Raw genomic sequence first — 20,975 nt, forward strand, 5'->3', positions numbered from 1 at the left:
AAATGTAATAAGCTTTGTTTTTTATACGTTTTATCTCCATATGTCAGACCTTACACCACTTGCCAAGTTTCATTAGGTCAGTTTGTAAGCAAGTCACATCCTCGGGAGTTAATATTTGCCTGTAAATGGCGCAGTCATCAGCAAGAAGTCTCATTTGAGAGCCTATGATATAAGTTATATAATTAATATAAATGAGAAAAAGCAATGGTCCCATAACTGACCCTTGTGGCACTTTTAGCCCCTCTACCCTTGTGAAGGGGCTAATAGATACAGATAATTATATAAAGAAGAAAACACAATAATCACATAGCAGTGCATAGTACAATGTGAAAATAACGCAAGTTATAGTGACACAATAAGCATATCATAAAAATATAGACGAAATATAATACAGGTGGGTAATACAGACGAAATAAAAATGCATGATATACACAGTGAAAGGGTGAGAAGATAAGCTCAGATGGATAGAAGATAAATCATAATACAAGTATGTAGATTAGGTGGGTAGTACAATGGAAATAACTTATAAACACTGCTGGTCAGAAGAAAGCAGAGCTACTCTAACCATGTCAATATAATAAAGTCAAGGTATACTAGATAATGTTAGTAAGTGCCTTACGGAAGTCATCGGTGTTAGTAATACAGACTAGTGGATCCGGTAGGTGTTCCATTCATGGCATGTTTTTGAATGAAACGAGTTACCATAGGTAGTCGTTCTGTGGAATAGGTTGTTCGCTTTATGATGATGGTCCAAGCGTGCAGAAGTAAAAGAAGCTGGTTCAGTATAGTGCGATTTGAGTGTGGGAATTGAATGGTATATTTTATGGAACAAATAAAGGCAAGAAACTTTTCTGCATTCGGTAAGGGGACATATCTTGAGGGCCAGTTTCATGCTAGTTACGCTTGCTGTGCCCCGGTAATTGTTAAGAATAAAACGAACGGAATGATTCTGTACAGCTTCTAAGGTGTTAATTAGTGTTAATTGATAAGGGTCCCATATTGATTATACGTACTCTAGATTAGATCGAATGTAGGTGACATATAGCTGTTGCTTTAGAGAAGAAGGTGCCAGCAGGAAATTGCATTTGAGGTAGCCCAGTATGCGATTAGCTTTGGATGTAATATGTTCAGTATGTCACTTCCATGAGAGATCATTTGTAATATGCACTCCGAGGTACTTATAACATGATACTGATTCGAGTGAGATGTTGTTAATGTAGTAATTAGGAAAAGTTACTTGGTTACGTGAGATTATCATGAATATACATTTTGAGGCGTTAAGATTCATGTGCCAGCGAGAGCACCAGGTTGCTACGTTATCTAAATCTGATTATAACGTAATCATGTGAGAATAATTAGTTATCTTCCAGTAAATTATGCAATCAGCAGATAAACAAACAGAACTGGTGATTTGATTAGGCAGATCATTAATATAAATGAGGAAAAGTAAAAACGCCAACACAGAACCTTGAGCTACACCCAATTCTACTCGTACCTCTGGTGAGTCATTGTAATTAATAGTTACATATTGAGTGTGACTAGAAAGAAAGCTGCAAATCCATTTTAATATTAAAGGGTCAATATTTAGAAGGCTTAGCTTATAGATAAGTAGTTGGTGATTAACTTTATCAAAGGCTTTTGAAAAGTCTAAAAATATACAGTCTGTCGCAAAACCCGAGTCCAAAAACCCATGCAAGTCATTAGTAAATGTTAATAGTTGTGTTTCACAAAAATATGATTTCCGGAACCCGTGTTAGTAACAGCTAAAAAATTATTTGATTCAAGGAAATTTGCAAAGTGAGTGAAAATTATGTGTTCAGATTTTGCAAGGTACCGAGGTTAATGAAATAGGTCTGTAATTCAGTGGGTTATGTGGGTTCCCCTGTTTAAACAGTGGGATCACCTTATCGGTTTTCCAGTCAACGGGTAGCGCACTGTCGTTAAGTGATCTAGTTAAAATGAGGGTAAGAATGATGGAGCTGTATTCTGCAGTGCTCTGGAGGAACTTGGAATTCGTACCATCAATGCCACACAACGATCGCTTTATCTTGGAAATGCTGGCTCGAATGCCTGCTGGGTTGAGGGTAATGGGATTCATTGCCAGAATGTTTACGAATGGCAAAGGTGGATAATCACAGATATTTGCTGTGCAGAATGAGTGGGAAAATGGGCCATTAAGTAGGGAAGCGCAAAGATGATTCGGAGCTCCTGAATTGTTTACCATGCTTGTACTGCTGTCTTTGGTACATTTAACAATGTTCTAGAAGCGTTTTCGGTTAGTTTTTATCAGAGACGGTAGGGTCGAGTTAAAGAAGTTAAATTTAGACATTCTTAAAGCGCTTGTATAGGCTTTGGCACCAGATGTGTATGCAAACCATCTATCAGCGTTTAATTATCTTTTGGCTGAATGGAAAAGTATGCTTTTTTTGTTGGACGATCGTTTCAGATGGTTGTTGTGCCAAGGGGCATTAGATGATTGATTATGTAATTACTTGAAGACGAATATATTTGCTGATGACATGGATTACTGTAGTTTTGAAAGACAACCACATTTCTTGAACTGATAAGTCTACATCTGTCACAAGGAAGCAGTCAAGGAAGGCTGATAGCTCAGAGTTGATAGCATTAAAGTTAGTATTTTTTGTAGTCTGATATATTTAGTGTGTTTCTTTACTTTTGTAGAAGGCAGAAAAATACTAATGTTTAAGGTGTCATGGTCGCTTAGGCCAGGCACTTGGGTTACTGGTGAAGCATTATCGGGATGATTGGTTAGAATCAGGTCAAGCAAGGAACATGTAGTAGATATGACATATGTTGGTTTGATAACTAGCTGCAAAAGGTAAAATCTGAGTAAATGCTAAGAAATTCTGCAGCCCCCACAGATGCCAGATTAGCAAAGGGGCAGGAACGTGACCAGTCAATAGTAGGGAAATTAAAGTCTCCTAAGAGAAACACGGGTGAACCAGGAAATCGAACGGATATTTCGTTTAATATGTCATGAATTTTTTCCGCAATATCACAATTGGGATTAGGTGGACGATAACAGACAGCTATGATTATTCTTTTGAAACAGATAGATAGGTAGCACCAGCATAATTCCAGATTAGTAGTCACACTTAAAAGGAACGATTCAAAACTAGAGTTAGTAGCAATTAAAACACCACCGCCTATCCTATCGGCACGGTCTAGCCGGTACACAGTAAATTTTTCGTTGCAGTGAAACGGCTTGCCTGTCTCTATTTTGTCAGAGAGCCAGGTTTCCAGTCATACAACAATATCAGCTCCAGTATCGTTAATTATACTGTTCAAACAATCTCTTTTAAGGAGAACGCCCCGAATGTAAGTAAAAATTACAAATGATGCTGATTATGAGCCTCCACTTCTCGCATGTGCCTACTTTTTTCCCGCCTAGACATGTCTGGAATGGGTTGCTCCTTGGGACGTGATGACAGCATTGATCGTTTGTCTGTCAGCATGCAGTGAAGATGCAGTGATGGTGTAGAGGTAGAGCAACTGCCTCGCGTGCAAGAGGTCCGTGGTTCAAATCCCGGTGCCACGCAATTTTCCACCGGAATAAAAAAAAATGCATGTTAATAAAATTGCATAAACGGGCCTGGAGTGCGGCCTGATCCCGGTGATCAGAACCGGTAACGCACTTTCTCACCAGAGCAGGATTGGCCAGTCTGGTGCAGTACTTGGCCACAACCTCCTATATGAATGCAACAATCAAACCCCGGCCCCAGCAGTCCCCAGGAGCTGTGAAGCAACTGACCATGGCGGCAGTCAGACCTGTGACGCAGCAGAGAGGGCTAAAAATCTCTGGATTCGGACAGGCTGCCATTGGAATCTGAACCTCGCAATGTTTAATGCTAGAACATTATCTAGTGAGGTGAATGTAGCAGTACCATTGGAGGAATTAGCGGGCAATTAATGGGATATAATTGTACTCAGTGAGGTTAGGAGGACAAATGAAGCACACACAGTTCTAAAAAGCGGGCACGTCCTATGCTACCGGGGCTTAGCGGAGAGACGAGAACTAGGAGTTGGATTCCTGATTAATAAGGATATAGCTGGTAACATACAGGAATTCTATAACATTAACGAGAGGGTGGCAGGTCTTGTTGTGAAACTTAATAAGAGGTACAAATTGAAGGTCGTACAGGTCTATGCGCCTACATCCAGTCATGATGACCAGCAAGTCAAAAGCTTCTATGAAGACGTGGAATTGGTGATGGGTAAAGTCAAAAGAAAATACACTATACTGACGGGCGACTTCAATGCCAGTGTAGGCGAGAAGCAGGCTGGAGGCAAGTCAGTGGGGGAATATGGCATAGGTTATAGGAATAGCAGAGGAGAGTTGTTAGTAGAGTTTGCAGAACGGAATAATTTTCTGATAATGAATACCTTCTTCTGCAAGTGGGATAACCGAAAGTGGACGTGGAGGAGCCCAAATGGCAAGACTAGAAATGAAATAGACTTCATACTCTGCGCTAACCCTGGCATCATACAACATGTGGACGTGCTCGACAAGGTGCGCTGCAGTGACCACAGGATGGTAAGAACTCGAATTAGCCTAGACCTGAGGAGGGAACGGAAGAAACTGGTACATAAGAAGCCGATTAATAAGTTAGCGGTAAGAGGGAAAATAGAGGAATTCCAGATAAAGCTACAGAACAAGTATTCGGCTTTAACTCAGAAAAAGGACCTTAGTGTTGAAGAGATTTCAAGAGAAAGGAAGCGTAGCAGGGGGCAGCAAAATGTTCGGTGGGCGGATGAGATTAAGAAGTTTGCATGGCTACCATTAGCACATGACTGGGGTAGTTGGAGAAGTATGGGAGAGGCCTTTGCCCTGCAGTGGGCGTAGCCAGGCTGATGATGATGATGATGATGATTCACTTCGATAACAGAATTTTCGTCAGTATTGAGCATGTAGCACTTTCCCTCCAAAAATAATCTCTTGTAGCTTAATTTGAAATAAGCGTTTAAGCTTCTGTCGAATTCCAGAAGTCTCTTCCAGGTGTGACGTGTTGCAGCGAAAAAGTCTTTGTTTACACTGATACCAGTTCCCCCAAAACCATACCGCTTGGAAAACACCAGCTCTTTTGTCTTCCAAGTGTCAAACTTCACTACTAAAGGCCTATTCTTTAAGGCGAAAGCCTTTCTAGACCCATGGTGAAGTTTGTGTCAGCAGACCTGACCGCCGGAGTGTCTGCCGAAGCGTCATCACGCCATATGAAGACAGATTAAAGAATGAAAAATGATTGATAGTGACAGTTAGTGAATGATAATGCTATAATAGAGATCGGTAGAGGTAATTAACTAGCAATCACTTATAATGTCTACTAATTACTTGTAGTGACTACTAATGACTCTGAAATGACCAATATGTCTAACGATGGCTTCTAATGACCACAATTTATTAGAAATTACTAGAAACATCTGGTAATGCATAGTAATAACTAAAATCACTATGATGACTTGTAATTACTATGAAATGGCTGATATGTCTAACAATGGCTTGTAATGACCACGATTGATTTAAAATGACTAAAATGCTTAGTAATGACCAGTATTGACTAATAATGACTGAAATGACTTGTAATGACTACTGAGGACTATGATATGACCAACATGTCTAACGACGGCTTTTGATGATCACAATTGATTAGAAATTACTAAAAATGCTTAGTAGTGGGTAGTAATGACTAATGATTGAAATTACTTGTAATGACTACGAAATGACCAATATGTCTAACAACAACTTGTATCTACTGCAATTCATTAGAAATGACTAGAAATGCTTAGTAATGATTAATGAATGAATGAAATGACTTGTAATGAATACTGATGACTATGATATGACCAACATGCCTTACGACAGCTTGTGATGACCACAATTGATTACAAATGATTAAAAATGCTTAGTAGTGAGCAGTAATGACTACGAAATGACCAATATGTCTAATGACAACTTGTAATGACTACAATTCATTACAAATGACTAAAGATGCTTAGTAATGAACAGTAGAGACTAGTAATGACTGAAATGACTTGTAATGACTATGAAGTGACCAATATGTCTAATGACAAATTGTAACTACTACAATTAATTACAAATGACTAAAATGCTTTCTAGTGAGCAGGAATGACTTGTAAAGACTACTAATGACTACGAAATGACCCATATGTCGAACGACAACTTGTAACGACTACAATTTTTTACAAATGCCTAAAGATGCTTAGTAGAACAGAAGAGAAAGAGAAGCGGCAAAGAGAAAGAGGCAAATCATAAGAGGAGGAAGAGTAGGCTTTTGCCATACACCTCTTAAGAGAGATCTTAAGAGACTCTGTAATATTTTCCGCTGACAAATTTACTGATTCTGTGTGCATGCTCTATGCTGTCTAGTGGTAGACGTACATCCAGTTTGTCTGAGGCAATGGAGATAACTGTTTGTTCACTCTGACGCGCATTGTCACACGGGCTATCACATATCCCAAAGAATATGAGATTTCCTCGCCGTGATCTGTCTTCCGCGTTATCGAGCCACACGAGAAGTGTTGCATTCTTTTTCTGTACACGTTTTACATTTTAACACGTGTCACTCATTTCTTGCTGTAAAGTCTCAAAGTCAACAGTCTGACATTCTAGAGCTTGCAGGTGATCATTAATATCAATGATGCTGGCTGTGATGGACTGCTGTGAACGTTTAAGCTCTTCTATCACCCGTGACATAGCTGATCGGTTTGTTTCAATGCGAATACAACAGGCGTTTGTTTCTTTTACTGTTTTAAGCAGTTTGGACATAACCTTTTCATTGGGACCAAGGTTTTGCTCTATGTTACCACTCATCAACAAGAGTATATTGCAAAAAGGATCAAACACTGCTCCTGGGCATGGAAGCACAATTATAAAGCAGTCTTCAGACCTGAAGCATTCGATAGGCAGCATGGAAAAACGACCAAACTGCACAAATAGGATATGGCAGGAGACTCATCCTGCTTGTGCTTCCATGCCTACTGCTGACGACACGGGTGAAGTTGGCTTTTATGCTTGGCGATATTAGCAGTGTGGACATCACTGTGCCTAGGTGGCGGTTCTGACAGTATTCGGCAAAAGCGTCAGGCGCGCTCCAAATGGCAAAGCTAGGATGTTCGATGATTGGCGAGTGGGACTGCGTTCCGTTGGCGCGCCCGGAAAAAGCATTTGTCGAAGAAGTGCTGTTGAAGACACCGACAGAGGCTGCAGGATTCCGACCGCAGCTCGTGAAAATGGCCAGAAACTGCACGAATAAGAAGTTTGTGCTTCCATGCTTGTGCTTCTATGATGGGTGACGAAGAGCTGAATTAGTGCCTTGAAGAATAGCCTGGGAAGGTGACTCATTTGTAAAATTTTCAAAAAAGTATTTATTAAAGACATCGGCCGTGGGTTCCGCAGGTACAGCCTTACCGCTTTCATCGTTTATTAAAGGAACTGTGTGTTCATCTTTGGGATTAATCACTCACCAAAACATTTGTAGGGTTTGCTTTTAGCTAGTTAGGTAACATATAATTAAAGAAATTGTCTTTAGCCTCATTAATTGCTGTCTCAGCAGTAGCATGCGCCTGTTTGTACTTTTGCCAATCACTGTCAGGGTTTGTTTTGTTCGCTGTTTGGTATGCTCTCTTTCCCTATTAAGGAGTTCCTTAACTTCTCGTGTGAACCATGGCCATCTGTTCTGGTTTTAATGGTTATTTTAGGGATACAAGCAAGTTCAATTTCTTTCATTTTATTGCGGAAGATGATCCAGTTGTCATTTGTTGCCCAGGTATGGAACATGACTTCGAATGTGTGGGCAAACTCATCCAGCATTCGTTTCATTTTAGTAGTGTCGGATCTGGAATAGTTTAGTATCTGTTTTGTGACAGTAGATCTTGCTCTGAGGAACAGCGGAAGTGTATAGGGAACAAGTCTGTGGTCGCTAATTTCCTGAAGTACATTTGTATGAGCTTTACCTGGTGTATTTATGAATAGCAAATCAAGAATATGTTCGCCTCTAGTTGGCTCGTGTACCAACAGGACCAAATCGAGCATGTTTATTGTGTGAAGAAAGTGGAAACACTCGTGACGATTAGTTGAAGGTTCACAGAGGGCATCGTCCAACTTATATTGGGGTAATTAAAATTGCCGCCTAGTATTAGAATGCATTGTGGATGCATGCTGAACACGTATTCTAATGAGTTATGCAAATGATCAATGAAGTCTGACTGGCTGCTACAATGTACGTGATGCCTTTATGTCTAAACATAACATACAGTAGTGTCAGTGGGCATAGGTAAATAATCGTTCTGTATAGCGATCATTAGCCTCCTCCCCTGCAATCACTGCTATCTTTGCGAAAAACTGTCAAGTGAGCCGGGAGGTATAGTTCACCATTCGGGATATCAGCGGTCAGCCATGTTTCTGTGCTGATAATAATATCCACGGTGTATGTACATATCATACTTTTCACTGCATCTAGTTTAGGAAGAATACCGTGGAAACTTGTGAGCAGCACAGAAAGAGGACAATTTCCGTGTGGCTTTGACTTGCGCAATAGCCCTTGTCATTTAGGAAGATGCACCTCCTGTACGGCTGTCTTGATTACCTTACCTAAGACTGCGTTGTATTTGAATGTCTTGCCATGCAGCCGAAGTTTGTTAAACCTGATTCTGAAGCATTCGATTCCCTTGCATTTGGTTTTAGCAAAATTTCTCAACTTTTTTGCGGGCCAATTGTACTTTCTGTGAGAAGTTGTGCGCTAGCTATACCTTGGGCTTGACATTCTTTAGTTTGCTAGCATTACACAGTACTTCTTCCTTCAACTTTAAGTTTAAGAACTTATTATAACGGAGTGATCTTGTGCTGTTCGACGTATACCAATGCGGTGAGCTCATTCAATGTCATTCTGTAAGTGCAAACCTATGTGAGCTGAAATAAAATCTTTTATTTTTCTTTCACTGATTGCGTAGTCCTCTTTCTCTGTCCCTGGTAGTCCCTTTATCAACAAGTTGTTATGTCTTGATCTGTTATTAAGATCATCTACAATGTCGCCGAGCTCCTTATTTGTCTTTGATATGGATTGCCTTACTTCATTTATTGTGCCACGGACAGAACCAACATCATCCCTAATTTCACAGATGCCACCAATGTCCTGCTCGATGCTACTAAGTTGCGTTCTTGAGTATTTGATATCTTTTCTTATTTGCATTAGGGTAGCCGTTGTTTTCTTGAATTTTGCTTGGTTGTCATCCATGAACTCTCTGAGGAGGATAAGAACGTCCTCAGCCTAAGGCCCAGGGTTGGCCTTGACATCACCAGCACAAAGGCAAAGCACAAGGAAGCAAAGGCAAGAGAAGGTCTCAGCAAAAGTAAACCGATACCATTTGCATGGTTGGTAGCTAAACTTCGGCGTCCCGAGCATGGGCAGGATGTGCCAATACTAATATTTCATCAAAGATATGTTTATTTTCAGACGATTGTGTGATATACCGCAAAATTTCCAATGACTGTGATGTAACAGCTCTGCAAACTGACTTAAATAAAATAACTGATTGGTGCAGCATGTGGAAAATGCAACTTAACATTAAGAAGTGCAAAATTATGAGGGTTTGTCATACTAACTCTAGTTCTCCTAATTATTCTCTCACTAATATATCACTCGAATGTGTGACCTTGTATCATTATTTAGGAGTGACCATAACTAACAATTTGTCTTGGAAATCGCATATTGATATTATATTGTCCAAAGCTAACTGCACTTTTGGGTACCTGCGCCAAAATTTTTCTTATGCACCGTCATCATTAAAACAATTACTGTATACCACTTATGTTCGCTTGCGACTTGAGTATGCTTCATCAATATGGCATCCCTGGAATTCAACACTAATACACACGCTGGAAGCTATACAAAACCGCTCAGCCCATTTCATTTTAAATAACTTCAGTCGGACAGCAAGCGTAACACACATGAAATGTTTATTAAACCTGCCTCCTTATCCGACCGCCGAAAACACTCACGCATTTCTCTTTTTCACAAAATCTGTTATGACAACACCTTTTTACACACTCTTTGGATCAGGCCAGCACCTTTCATTTCTTCTCACTGTGATCATAATCAGAAAGTTATCATAACGCATGTCAACACTATTATGGGCACGAATTCATTCTTACCAATGACTAGCAAAGACTGGAACAGCTTATCCCCTTCATTAACAGGTGTAATTAATCCACTTATGTTTAGAAATGCACTTGAAAACAAACTTTTGTAATATACTTACCATTTGTCTTGCCTATGTGTATGTACCTTTCTCTATTGCAGCGTTTTCATCAGCATCGTGATCAAAAAAGTTAACAATGCATTTTGTAAATCCACTGTACATAGTATGTTTTCTGAACCTCTTTACCATCGTGTACGTCACATTTGTATTTGTATCTTTTGTACCACTATTTGTTATCACCGGATGTCAACTCAAAATTTGGAATCGTTACTGTTGTTTATTTTGTTTAAGTTACTTTTACCGAGGCTTACTTTGTATTCTTTTAGCCCCTCCCCTCTATAATGTAATGTGTACCTTGAGGGTAAAATAAATGAAATACGAGCACGATAGACACTGAGATCAATGCCCATGGTGCAGTTTTCATTCACATTAGCAAAACACTTCAAACAGCCAAAGTGGATCAACAGCCACTCAAGTACAACAACACTACTCAAATAGGATTGAATGCATACCTATAACGAAGCAAAACAGCAACTTAGCGCTTATAGCCTGTGGTCACAAATCCCGGAGATTCCGTGTTGTTCCCGTTAGGCATTTTCGGATAGAGAAGGTCAAGGCTGGAGTAGTAAACCATCACAACTCTGCCAATGCATTGTTCAGGCAGTCCTGAAAAAAAAATGTTGGTAAGAGTCCTAAAAGAGACATTGATTGAATAAGTGTGTCCATAGTCAGCCGTCAGTGGTAGCATTATTCTGCATGCATGCTGAATTTACAAGCAGTTATTTGTGCTGACTTGGATGTTCTACCAATCCCTACTGCGACAAATGTGGGGCTTTAGAAGTGCTAGAGCATATCCTGTTAGAGTGCCCTGCCTATAGAAATGAAATAACCTTTTATGAAAACGAAATGTAAAAAAATTTTCAGGCACCACTGATGCCGAGAAGCATATCAAGTCATTCGAGAGGAAGCTTTGATCTCAAATCCAGGTGTGAATTGGTTAGGTCCAGAAGCGGTTTCTTTCTGCATTAGCATGACTTTTCATCATTGCTGATGCACCACTTTTTTGTAAAGTATATATTTATGTATTTCTTGTACTGAAGAGCTCTGAAGGCAGCTTCATTTGCTATCTTATTTCTGTGAAAGCCACAGTGTCCTGGAACCCACTGGAATGTAATGAAGTGTCCAGTGGCATTGACTAGGTGGTGATCTTGTTCACACCTTGTCCTTTCAAATCCCTCATTCCCTCCCCCATGCAGAGTAGCATGTAGGCGACTTCACACGTGGCGACACAATTCTCTGCATTCCATTAAAGAGCTTTCTCTCTCTCTCTCTCTACATGGAGGACAAAGGATGTGGCCGTAGCGCATGCTCTCATTATTATAAGTGGAAAGGGTGTGCAGTAAAGTCCAGCAGGTGCCAGTATATTATGTTAGGTAGCTGTTGTGCTTTGTGTTGTTTGCTGCAAATGAATGCCACTGACTTCTCAGCTGCCCTCACCCAAGCCCGTTTAACGCTTGCCCAGCATCAGCCTCCTCAAAATTTTTTTAGCAATGGAGAAAAGGCATGAAAGCTCAGTATGACAATGTCTGACCATGCTCATGCCATCCTCTAGTGTAGTAAAACTTCCACATGCTGAAATTGAGTGCCAGGGGTCCAACTTATGGTAGTAGTTTTGAAATGTGTTTTCAGGCATTAGCTGTAGCAAGTGCATTTTGCAGATGCGAGTTCGAATGTACTTATTTCACCACTGAATCAGAGTGGCGCATCTGTGTTGTTGTTTCATTACAGTACCTGGAGCAAAAGCGGTATGAAGATGCCTATCGTGCATGGCGCAATGCTACTCGGCAGCGACCAACACACCTCGTCTCGTGGAACAACCTCGTCCTGATGCTGGACCAACGAGGTCACGCATCCGATGCTGAGCGTGCCGCACTCCAGGCTTTGAGGCACCTTCCCCACGAACCTGCCCTTCATTTCCAACTGGCCAACATTCTCGGAAAGGCAGGAAAATATCAGCGCTCCGAGCAGCACTTCCTGGCAGCCATTCGTCTTAAACTGGACAATCCCAGCTATCACACCAACCTTGGTAAGTTGCTCCTCAATTCAAGGTGGCATGGTGGAACCTTTTTAATGCATTACTTTTGGTTAAGTGAACACCTCAGAAGGCCATACATATTGAATTTGAAAAAATACTTCTGCCCTCCATATGCAAAAAGCTTTAACCAGTTCACTCAGGACATTTGTGGCAAACATATTTGTGATGTACTAATTGTGTACTGGGTTCTAACTATGGCTCTTTTTATCGTCTGAAGTTTATGGTTGCTGGCCAACCCCCGGAGCACTTAATTTGCGTGCCTGTGCTTTGATGGTACAAAAGCAAGCAGCAAACACAACACAAACATACTTTGCCCAAAGCAAAGTTTATTACAAGCCACAGGTATCGCTGAGATGCAGGCTGAGGTAGGCCAGTAGTGACCCAAGATGTTCATTTGGGTCGTACAGTGAACAAATTGCAGGTAATGACAAAAGAGAGGAGCAACACATTTACTTGTGGCCCTTCCTTGGCCATTGCTGGCAGTCATATGCTCCAAAATCTCACTGGGCCTGTCCAGTCCTGGCATTCTTGCCTCACTCTTTCGCTCGGTCCAAGCATACAGCACTCTATGACCACATGACAGTCTTAGCTTGCAACCAATCCGAAGGGCAATGGGGGAGGGAATCGCACTACAGGCATAAAGCCAGCTGGCCCCCAGTAGCTAAAAGCATCTGCTCTCCTTGTGAATATCGACACATGCTTAAACGTGATTTAATGCTAGATTTCATGATTATCACAGAGCAAAATGTTTGAAATGTGCCTATCTATAGAAAGATACAGTGTGTATTGACGAGGCAGCCTTGAGTTTATGCCCATGATGCCAATGCTGATTGCTTCCCTAGCAGGCAGGTTCTAATGTTTAGGGTTGCCATAACGCATCGGTGGATGATTGCGGATGCCATGGTCCCCTCTTTTCCCATCTGAGTGACCGCACGCCCCTTTGCGTTGGAGTGCATGCTACTAGTGGTTGTGTTTCCACAGTGGCAAGTATGGCCTCGTCATCCCGCATGCTTGGTACACATTATTTTTCAATCGTTCAGTGATTTGAAAATGCAGTAAACTGGGATCATATCAGCCTGCAAAGCTGCATATTTCAGGGAACTTCGCAAACGAGACAAGTGCCGAGCTGAATGCAGCGCCAGATTGCGCATTTTTCTATTCGTGTGCCTTCTTTTAATCCTTGTTTTATGGTAAAGGAAGTGACACTCAAGTACACAATCATAAAAGGTTAAGTAAGTGTCATACGTATAGGTGTGCTCGCTGAATGCTGGCCCTTTTCAGGAAGTGCACTGCAGAACCGGCTGATTAGAAATATTGTCGTGTTTAAGTGCACAATGCTGACTTTCTGAAGCTCTGTAAGTGTGACAGCATGTGTTGCTAGCATTGAAAAGGGCAAATCTTATGGGTGTTTCTGGGAATTTTACTCTTGGTGTGTGAGCTGGTAAGGCAGCAGTGCGACAGATTGACATCTGTAGTTGTTTATACACAATTGCCAATTGCGCACTGTTTATCATTAAACACTTAGTTTAATCTATTGTCATTAGCCTTTGCAAGCCCTTGCACTAAGAATTGCACATAGCTGTTCCCGAAACAAAGATAATTTATCATTCATTTGAATATGCTGTTCACCTACTAAGTGATTATATGCCTTTTTGAACTACTCAAGGCCAGGAGTTTGAGCTGCTTAACGTTTGCTTAACGCGCTTATAGTTTGTAAAATCTGAAGCAGAGGCTGACAAAATTTCATGACACCATGGGGGCAGAATGTGGGAACTACAGCGTAGCACTTTGCAGGTTTAGGTTTAAGTGCACAATAAAGAACTTCAGGTGGTTAGGCTATACTGTCTTTCACAGGCGAAGAGTTGCTTTGGCACCTTAAAGCTCCATCACTAAGGCAACAAAAATGCCATTACCTTGTCAACTATTCCCCCACTTCTGTAATCAGCCCTTCATCCTTTTGGAATATCCATTGTTCCTCCATTTCCCAGACATTTAACATGAAACGTAACATAGATGCCAAACCTTAATTGCCATTTAGCCTGCTGAGAACCATAACTGTTGACACTATTTGTTGCATTCTATAACCCATGTCGAGGTTGGTCTTTTGGTGGCATAGTTCATATAAAAGTTTCTGCTAGATATATCAAAATCCAGTATTTCGAAATGTTGAGACTCTCCGTTTCTGGCTTCATTTCTCATTAAGGTGTGCTCTACCACCGCTGGAAGAAATACGACCAGGCAGAGGAGTGCTACCGATACGCATTGAAGCTCAAGCCTGATCTGAAAAGTGCCCATGACAACCTGAACATGCTGCTGCAGCAAATGAGGCTGCGACCTGTTGAAACAAAACGTTGATCCAGTGGTTTACAATTGAATGCCCATGGATATGCTCATTGCATTGTGTCACAAGCTGTACGTATTGCTGGCTCAGTTTAGCAAGTGTCTCACTGACCTTTTTCTACAAATTTAGCCGCACAAATGACAAATTAACGACAAATTTCCAGTGATGATGTCTATGACCACTTGTGAATCTTGTCACTAGATGTAAAAAATCTTATTGGATGGGCTAGTGCGGATATCAGAAATTTTATGCCAGGTGAACTGCTATTAAGTCTCCTAGAAATTACTTGGATAGTGCACTATTTGTCTCTTAAAGCTAACATAATAATTTCAAGCTTCTCAGTTCAGCTCGTTCATGCCATTTTAGGTGCTTTAGAAATGAGGCTATAAATCACTGATGGCTAATCCTAGTGGGAGATTTAAAAAAAGGGGGGGGGGGGGGAAATGATATCTTCTGCATTATTTTTATCAGCCTGCTCCTTCTAGAGTGCCGAGCCATTTTGAAATGCATACATGGTATTGCACCAAACTTCTTATGCGGCCTTTTCTTACACATTCTAAGTTATTATAACATATACGGTAATTTCTGTTGCTTGCTCTGCACCAGTTGCACAAATACTCAAGCGAGCACTGTCATTTTATTAGGCAAATTTGGCAGTGACAAAGTAAACTGCTCAAGAGGAAATCCTGGCAGAAGTTGCCATGTGTTCCTGGTTCCAGAAACACTATCCAGTTTCTGCTGATTTTGTAAGCTTATCAAGGTATGGCAATTTTTGTGTTGCCACTTCTGCATCTTGCACTGCGTGAAATAGCTGAGCTCTTCTGCACAGACAGAAAATACAGTCATCATGTAAAAAAAAAATGGATGTTGTGCACCAATGTTTACATAACCTAAAGCCATGCATACCTGTCCCCTGAGTAGGTGACATTGAGTTTATAACTGAATCCATGCCGAGACAGTAAAGAGCAAGAGAGTGCCCAGGATGCAGAGCAAGTTGATCTGAAACAACCCAGTGGAACAGTAGAACCTGCTGCAGATAACCAGTGAAATCTGCTAGTCTTGCTTTCTTGCGCCAAAAATGCACTCATCTGTGAAGCTGAACAAATGTGCTTGAAAAAGAAGTGCCAGATCTACAGTGGCCTGAAGAACCAATCTAGTTTAGGTGTTTTAAAGAATGCATTTTACTTGGACATCACAGTGAAAGTCGTACACCATTATGTCGAATCCAGTGCAAAAGAGCACATGAAATATATGCTGTGCTCAAGATGACTGAGATGAGGTTCTTGCCTGTGATTTTCAGAGCAAAAGGCTTTTCTATCCCATGGTATCTCAGTGTGTTCTAACATTTTATAAAGTACTATGCTCATGGAGTGAAGTGTAACAGGAATTCTTTTAAATGTGACACTCCACATGCGTAATTACTCAAGAGTACCATGTCATGTTGCTACGAATCTGGTCACTAAAGTTGATGCATATTTTTATTTAAGTACACGAGCCAAAACTGCGCTGATGTTACACAAACTGCAGAGGGTGGAAACAAAAGTGTGTTCATTAGTTAGCCCTAAATTAAAACACTTTAGTCCGTGAGCACTGTACATGCTTTTGTGCTGTTTTGGGTGCATGTGGTCTTTATTTGTGTGTAATATACGTGTATATACTACATTGTGATGTTCCAGAATATGTGCCATGCATTGCATGTCCGCCTATTGTAAAGTTCTGAAGTACCTCAGCTTTTCTTGCAGCTGGATCTAGTACGTCTGCCTGCTGCGCAACAGCCCGCAAAAATGTTGTTTTACAGTTTTAATGCATCAGTTCTGCTGATTCATATGCTGCCTGCAATTAATGTTGTTTTGTTTCTCATATGAATTTGTAGTAAAGCTTTTGTTCAAAACAAAAGGGAAATGAGATGACAATATAGCTCGCTGAGCCATTTAGTACAGAAGTACTGACGTTAGCAGCACAGTAGCATCATGGAGGGAGTGAATGTCCCGTCCTGATCTCAACCTTCTCATTAGTTTGTGATACGGGAACATTGTTGATGACCTTCTTCTCAGATGTCCAAAAGCAATAATGCTGCACAAGTTGCTCTCTATTCAGGGGTGTAAATGCGACTTATCTGTTGGATGCTGTAATTACTCAGCAGAATCAGTAATTATTATTAAATTATTGATGAGTCCTTAACGTAAAGTTATACCAGTTGTCAAAGTAATATGTAAATAGTGTAAGAAAGACAAGGTGCGTAAGCAAACATGATAGTGCAACTTTAACTATTCTTCCTTTTACATAAAGAGAGACATGCAAAATGGCTTCTGACATCCTTTGAGTATTGGCTGTAAATTTACTGCAATTATCCAAGCATTTATTTGCTTAAAGAGAAATACCAAGTTAAGTTGGTTTGATAAATACATTTCTGGAATACAAAAATTGCCAAAAATTGCAAGTGTAGGTTGATGATGTATGTCAAACTAAGTGCGTAGGTGCAGGGCCATCTTTGAAAAAGCACTTAGATTCAGGGCATATGTATGTACCTTGATTTGCGCATCGTTCTGAATCTCTTTTCAGATATGAACATGAGTGTAGGCTTGGCTAGAAAAGATGTAAAAATGAACTACAGATGAGCCTACAAGTGCCACCTTGTAGTTCCCACATTCTGTCCCCATGGTGTCGTGGAATTTTGTCAGCCTTTGCTTGGGATTTGACAAACAATAAGTGCATTAGATTGTAATGGAACCAAAGATGGGGGGGGAAGGGGGGGGACTTAGCAAGCTTTGAGAATTCTTCTATACAAAAATAGCCTAAGCGCACAAAAATTTTTTGAAGTCTTTGACACCTCACTCAACTGCTCTCATTTCTATTTAGGTGTCAAATTCAAGAAACAAAACATTAGCCTGCATTTTTTTTTCTCGTAATCAGCTCCTTTTTACCAAGTGAATGCAGATCGCATCTTTAATGACTGCTTCACTGATCTGAACCAATTTGGTGTTACTATTTAACTTGGGGTTTCTCCCATACTGATGTCAAGTAGTAAATCATCCTCTGCAGCTTCTGCTTATCTTGAATCTCTTTGTGGCTGTAACAACAGCTTATCTGCAGATGAAGCTGTGTATGTTTGTTTTCATTTTTGACTCTTGTAACTCACTGCATAAGAAGTACTGAAGTGATAGGAAAGTGGCCGGTGATGATGGACAGTCATTGAGGAAGCACCTTAGGCTTCAGCTTTTCTTTCATAGCCAGTTACTCAATGCTGTTTTGAGATTACTTGACTGTGCCTCACACAAGCTCTGCTCTTAGACACAAAAAAATTATGTTGCAGCATAAAACTTATGCTTGGAACAACTTGCTGCCAAGTAACCTTGTAACTGTGTACGAGAAGTTGGCCCTCCTTAAGCCTCCTGATCCTAAGAAATGTAACCAAGTCTTTCACTTCTTCACTCCTTTTTAAATGAAAGAGAACTGTTGCACCCGAATTAATGGCAGCACAAGCAATGTGTGTGCTATGACTGCACGAAAAACTAACGTGAATAACGATGTGATTTCTGTAATGCTCAAGCGCTGCTTCAAAGTTTGAAAAGTTGCAGTATGTTTTTATTCCTTTGCATGCAGCAAAATGTTTTTCTGCCCTTCAATAGCTCTGCTGCTTTCATGTGTGCCATGTTTTGTTTTGAAGTGATAAGCAGTATTGGAACAAGAAATGTCACTGGAAACAAAGTTTGCACAAAGAAACTTATCTTTGTCAGGGACCCGAAGTAGACTTGTCACTCCAGCAACATTCCTTGTTCCACCAATGCTTCAAGCATCCGTCTTCCTTGTCTTGTTTGGATGTTTTGTTTTGACCACTAAAGAAAAAAAGTTATTGCGAGGAATTTTTATATGTAGAATTTATCTGCATACTGTTCACTTTAGCATTCACTCTTATGATTGTGTTGGGTATCATATTCAAATCCATGCTTTTGTTTGTGAACTGTGTCGGTAAACTTGCCTTTAAATCTTAGACATTTCGTTATTTGTGCATGTCTGCATTTAGTATTGCCTTCATGTTCTTCTTTTATACTTTTTTGTATCATTAGTTGTGTGTCACATACATAGCTACATATTCCATTGTCACATTATCAAGCTGTCAGTGTCTGTGTTATACAGCTGTAATAATCAAATGAAATGTTTACCAGAATTTCTGCATGATCCTTCCGTGAAAAGCCAGAACTATTTTGTAAAAAAATTTTTAAGAGTCCAAGTAGCAATAGAAGATTGTTTTATGTCCCTCCACTAAGGAGATATTAATACCTCCTGTAAGAAAAAAAATAATGTTAATGTTAGATCCCTGCACATATCACCCTGATTGATGTCAGAAATGCACAATCATAAAACTTGAACATATCACTGTTGATGTTGCCGTCTGTTGCCCACCTCGACTGTGTGTGTGCTCAAAACAATGTGTTGCACTTTGTTAACATGGTAGTCGTGTGTTGAAGCACAACTGTATTTAAAACGTTTCCTCCAGAATAAAATATTCGTGTAACAAAACGTGCAGTGGTGTCGCTCACTGTCCATTAGCCAGCAAGCTGTTAGTATACAGCAACGTGTGGCCGGCACCTGCGCAGTGCACAAAAGTGCAGTTTAGCCCAGAGGCACTGCATATGGCTCCTGCAGAAGCCAGAGTTGGGCTTCTGTTTTCCATGTGCCGCTGCATTGCCATTCGCCAAGAGCAGTAATGTGGAACTCTGAATTACTGCAGAGAAGCCACACTAACAGCGGCAACGTGTGGCCAGCACCCACGTGCCGCTGCGTTGTCATTCGCCAAGCGTAGTCACGTGGAACTCTGAATTACTGCGGAGAAGCCACCCCCAACTGTGGCAACATGGCAGCACCCATACAGCGCCAACCACTTCTTCGATACGAATTCGCGTTTATTACTGGTTCTCCGCCGTGTCAGCAAGGAACAATGGCAAAATCTGTCATCGCTAAGTCTAATGTCAAGCTGAGGTCAAATCGTTAGGTATGTTTTGTAATAATTGAAATCGGCTGTTTTTATACTGCTAGGACTGCAGGCACGGCACCAAGCCGTAAAACTGGTTTGATTTATAGTTAGCAGATGGCGCCACAGCATCAGCATTGGTGGTGCGTTGACGATGCGGAAAGCTATAAAAGTCTTAACAGTTCACTGCATCACTAATTTACTACCCCGCTCTAGCTTGGTACGTACGTGGTCATGGTAGCGAGCAAACGCCGAACAGACGCCGAGCAGACTCTGCGGCACAGGTGAACATCTGTAAGTGCATTCGCCCTTACTGCTTGCTAAGGAGGCTGCAAGGCAACTGCAGGGAAGCGTATAACTCGCCCAACCATCAACCCTTGGTAAAGCGAAGCCCTGCTGCCGCATGCATGTAAACGCAGCATATAGTTGCGGCGTCAAAATATTTTTTTCCGCCAATCCAACAACCACGGAGTATGTAACATGATGGCAAGTAGACGCTGAGCGGACGACGCGGCGCGGAGGAGCACATCTCGAGGGGAATTCGGCCTTCCTATTGGCTAAGAATTCGTGTAGCTTCCACAGGGTTGCAAGCAGCTTGTGAGATGGATCCCCTCTGTAATACCTTTGTGGTGTTGAATAGAGTATTGAGCAAAGAATTTAGTCCCTGCGCCACCTCCGTGCTGCGCGAACGAGAGGTGGCTTCACTGCACAAAACTGGATTGCAAGATGGCGGATCTATGGCCAACTCTGGTTCCCTGCTGGCTCCCTGTAACTCTAGTTTAGCCGACCTCGTTATTCGTAAAGTATTAAATAAACAGTAATCTCATTTTCATTTCATTCATATGAAAGTGCCTGCGGGATAACTTGACCCAGGCGCGCAAGTTATTCTGTCCGCTTAGCCACTCAGTGGTAGAACCCTTTCCTTTCATGCGCAGTCGTATTCATGAAAGTAGTCTTACAACAATGGAAAACCAAACGCGCGTTGAACTCGTGGTTGGACGAATTGAACTAATATGTTGAGCTAAACGCTGCAGTGTTTAAACGTTTGTTTCAGGCTTAAATTCCATGGCGATATTCATAAAATAAGAGAGTAGCGATGTTAACTTCTTACCTAAAGCGCTGTGATAAAACAACTGCATCAGTGAACGTTCTCCAGTTCGATTGTACCGTGTCTTGCCGACGGCATCATGAGCTCGCTCTTCGAACGCGTGCTCAATTTTCTTCAGCGCCGACTGCCTTGTAAGTCATTATCAAGCAGACATCGTGTATGCATGAACCATACGGGAATGCCGATTGCGTGCGCTGTCTCGTGCAGCTGTGAGAGGCTACGG

General features: G+C 41.1%; 2 protein-coding genes across 5 annotated transcripts in view; both read left to right on the forward strand.

Moving 5' to 3' along the window:
- Tmtc4 (Transmembrane O-mannosyltransferase targeting cadherins 4) overlaps window positions 1-19,193 on the forward strand; it is a 92,156-nt gene extending 72,963 nt beyond the window's left edge. For both annotated transcript variants that reach the window (XM_075679657.1, XM_075679658.1), the window contains exons 14-15: window positions 12,025-12,322; window positions 14,535-19,193. In XM_075679657.1, coding sequence (XP_075535772.1) covers window positions 12,025-12,322; window positions 14,535-14,686 — 450 coding nt within the window. In that variant the 3' untranslated portion in view covers window positions 14,687-19,193. The remainder of the gene's footprint in view (window positions 1-12,024; window positions 12,323-14,534) is intronic.
- A 1,422-nt stretch (window positions 19,194-20,615) lies between these two features.
- The window catches only part of LOC142571373 (uncharacterized), a 55,119-nt gene continuing 54,759 nt past the window's right edge, over window positions 20,616-20,975 (forward strand). For all 3 annotated transcript variants that reach the window (XR_012825865.1, XM_075679661.1, XM_075679662.1), the window contains exon 1: window positions 20,616-20,883. Coding sequence is in view for 2 of the 3 variants with exons in the window: in XM_075679661.1 (XP_075535776.1) it covers window positions 20,832-20,883 (52 nt within the window). In the remaining variant the exon portion in view is untranslated. The remainder of the gene's footprint in view (window positions 20,884-20,975) is intronic.

Source organism: Dermacentor variabilis, chromosome 2 (assembly GCF_050947875.1).
Source record: "Dermacentor variabilis isolate Ectoservices chromosome 2, ASM5094787v1, whole genome shotgun sequence".
NCBI lineage: Eukaryota > Metazoa > Arthropoda > Arachnida > Ixodida > Ixodidae > Dermacentor > Dermacentor variabilis.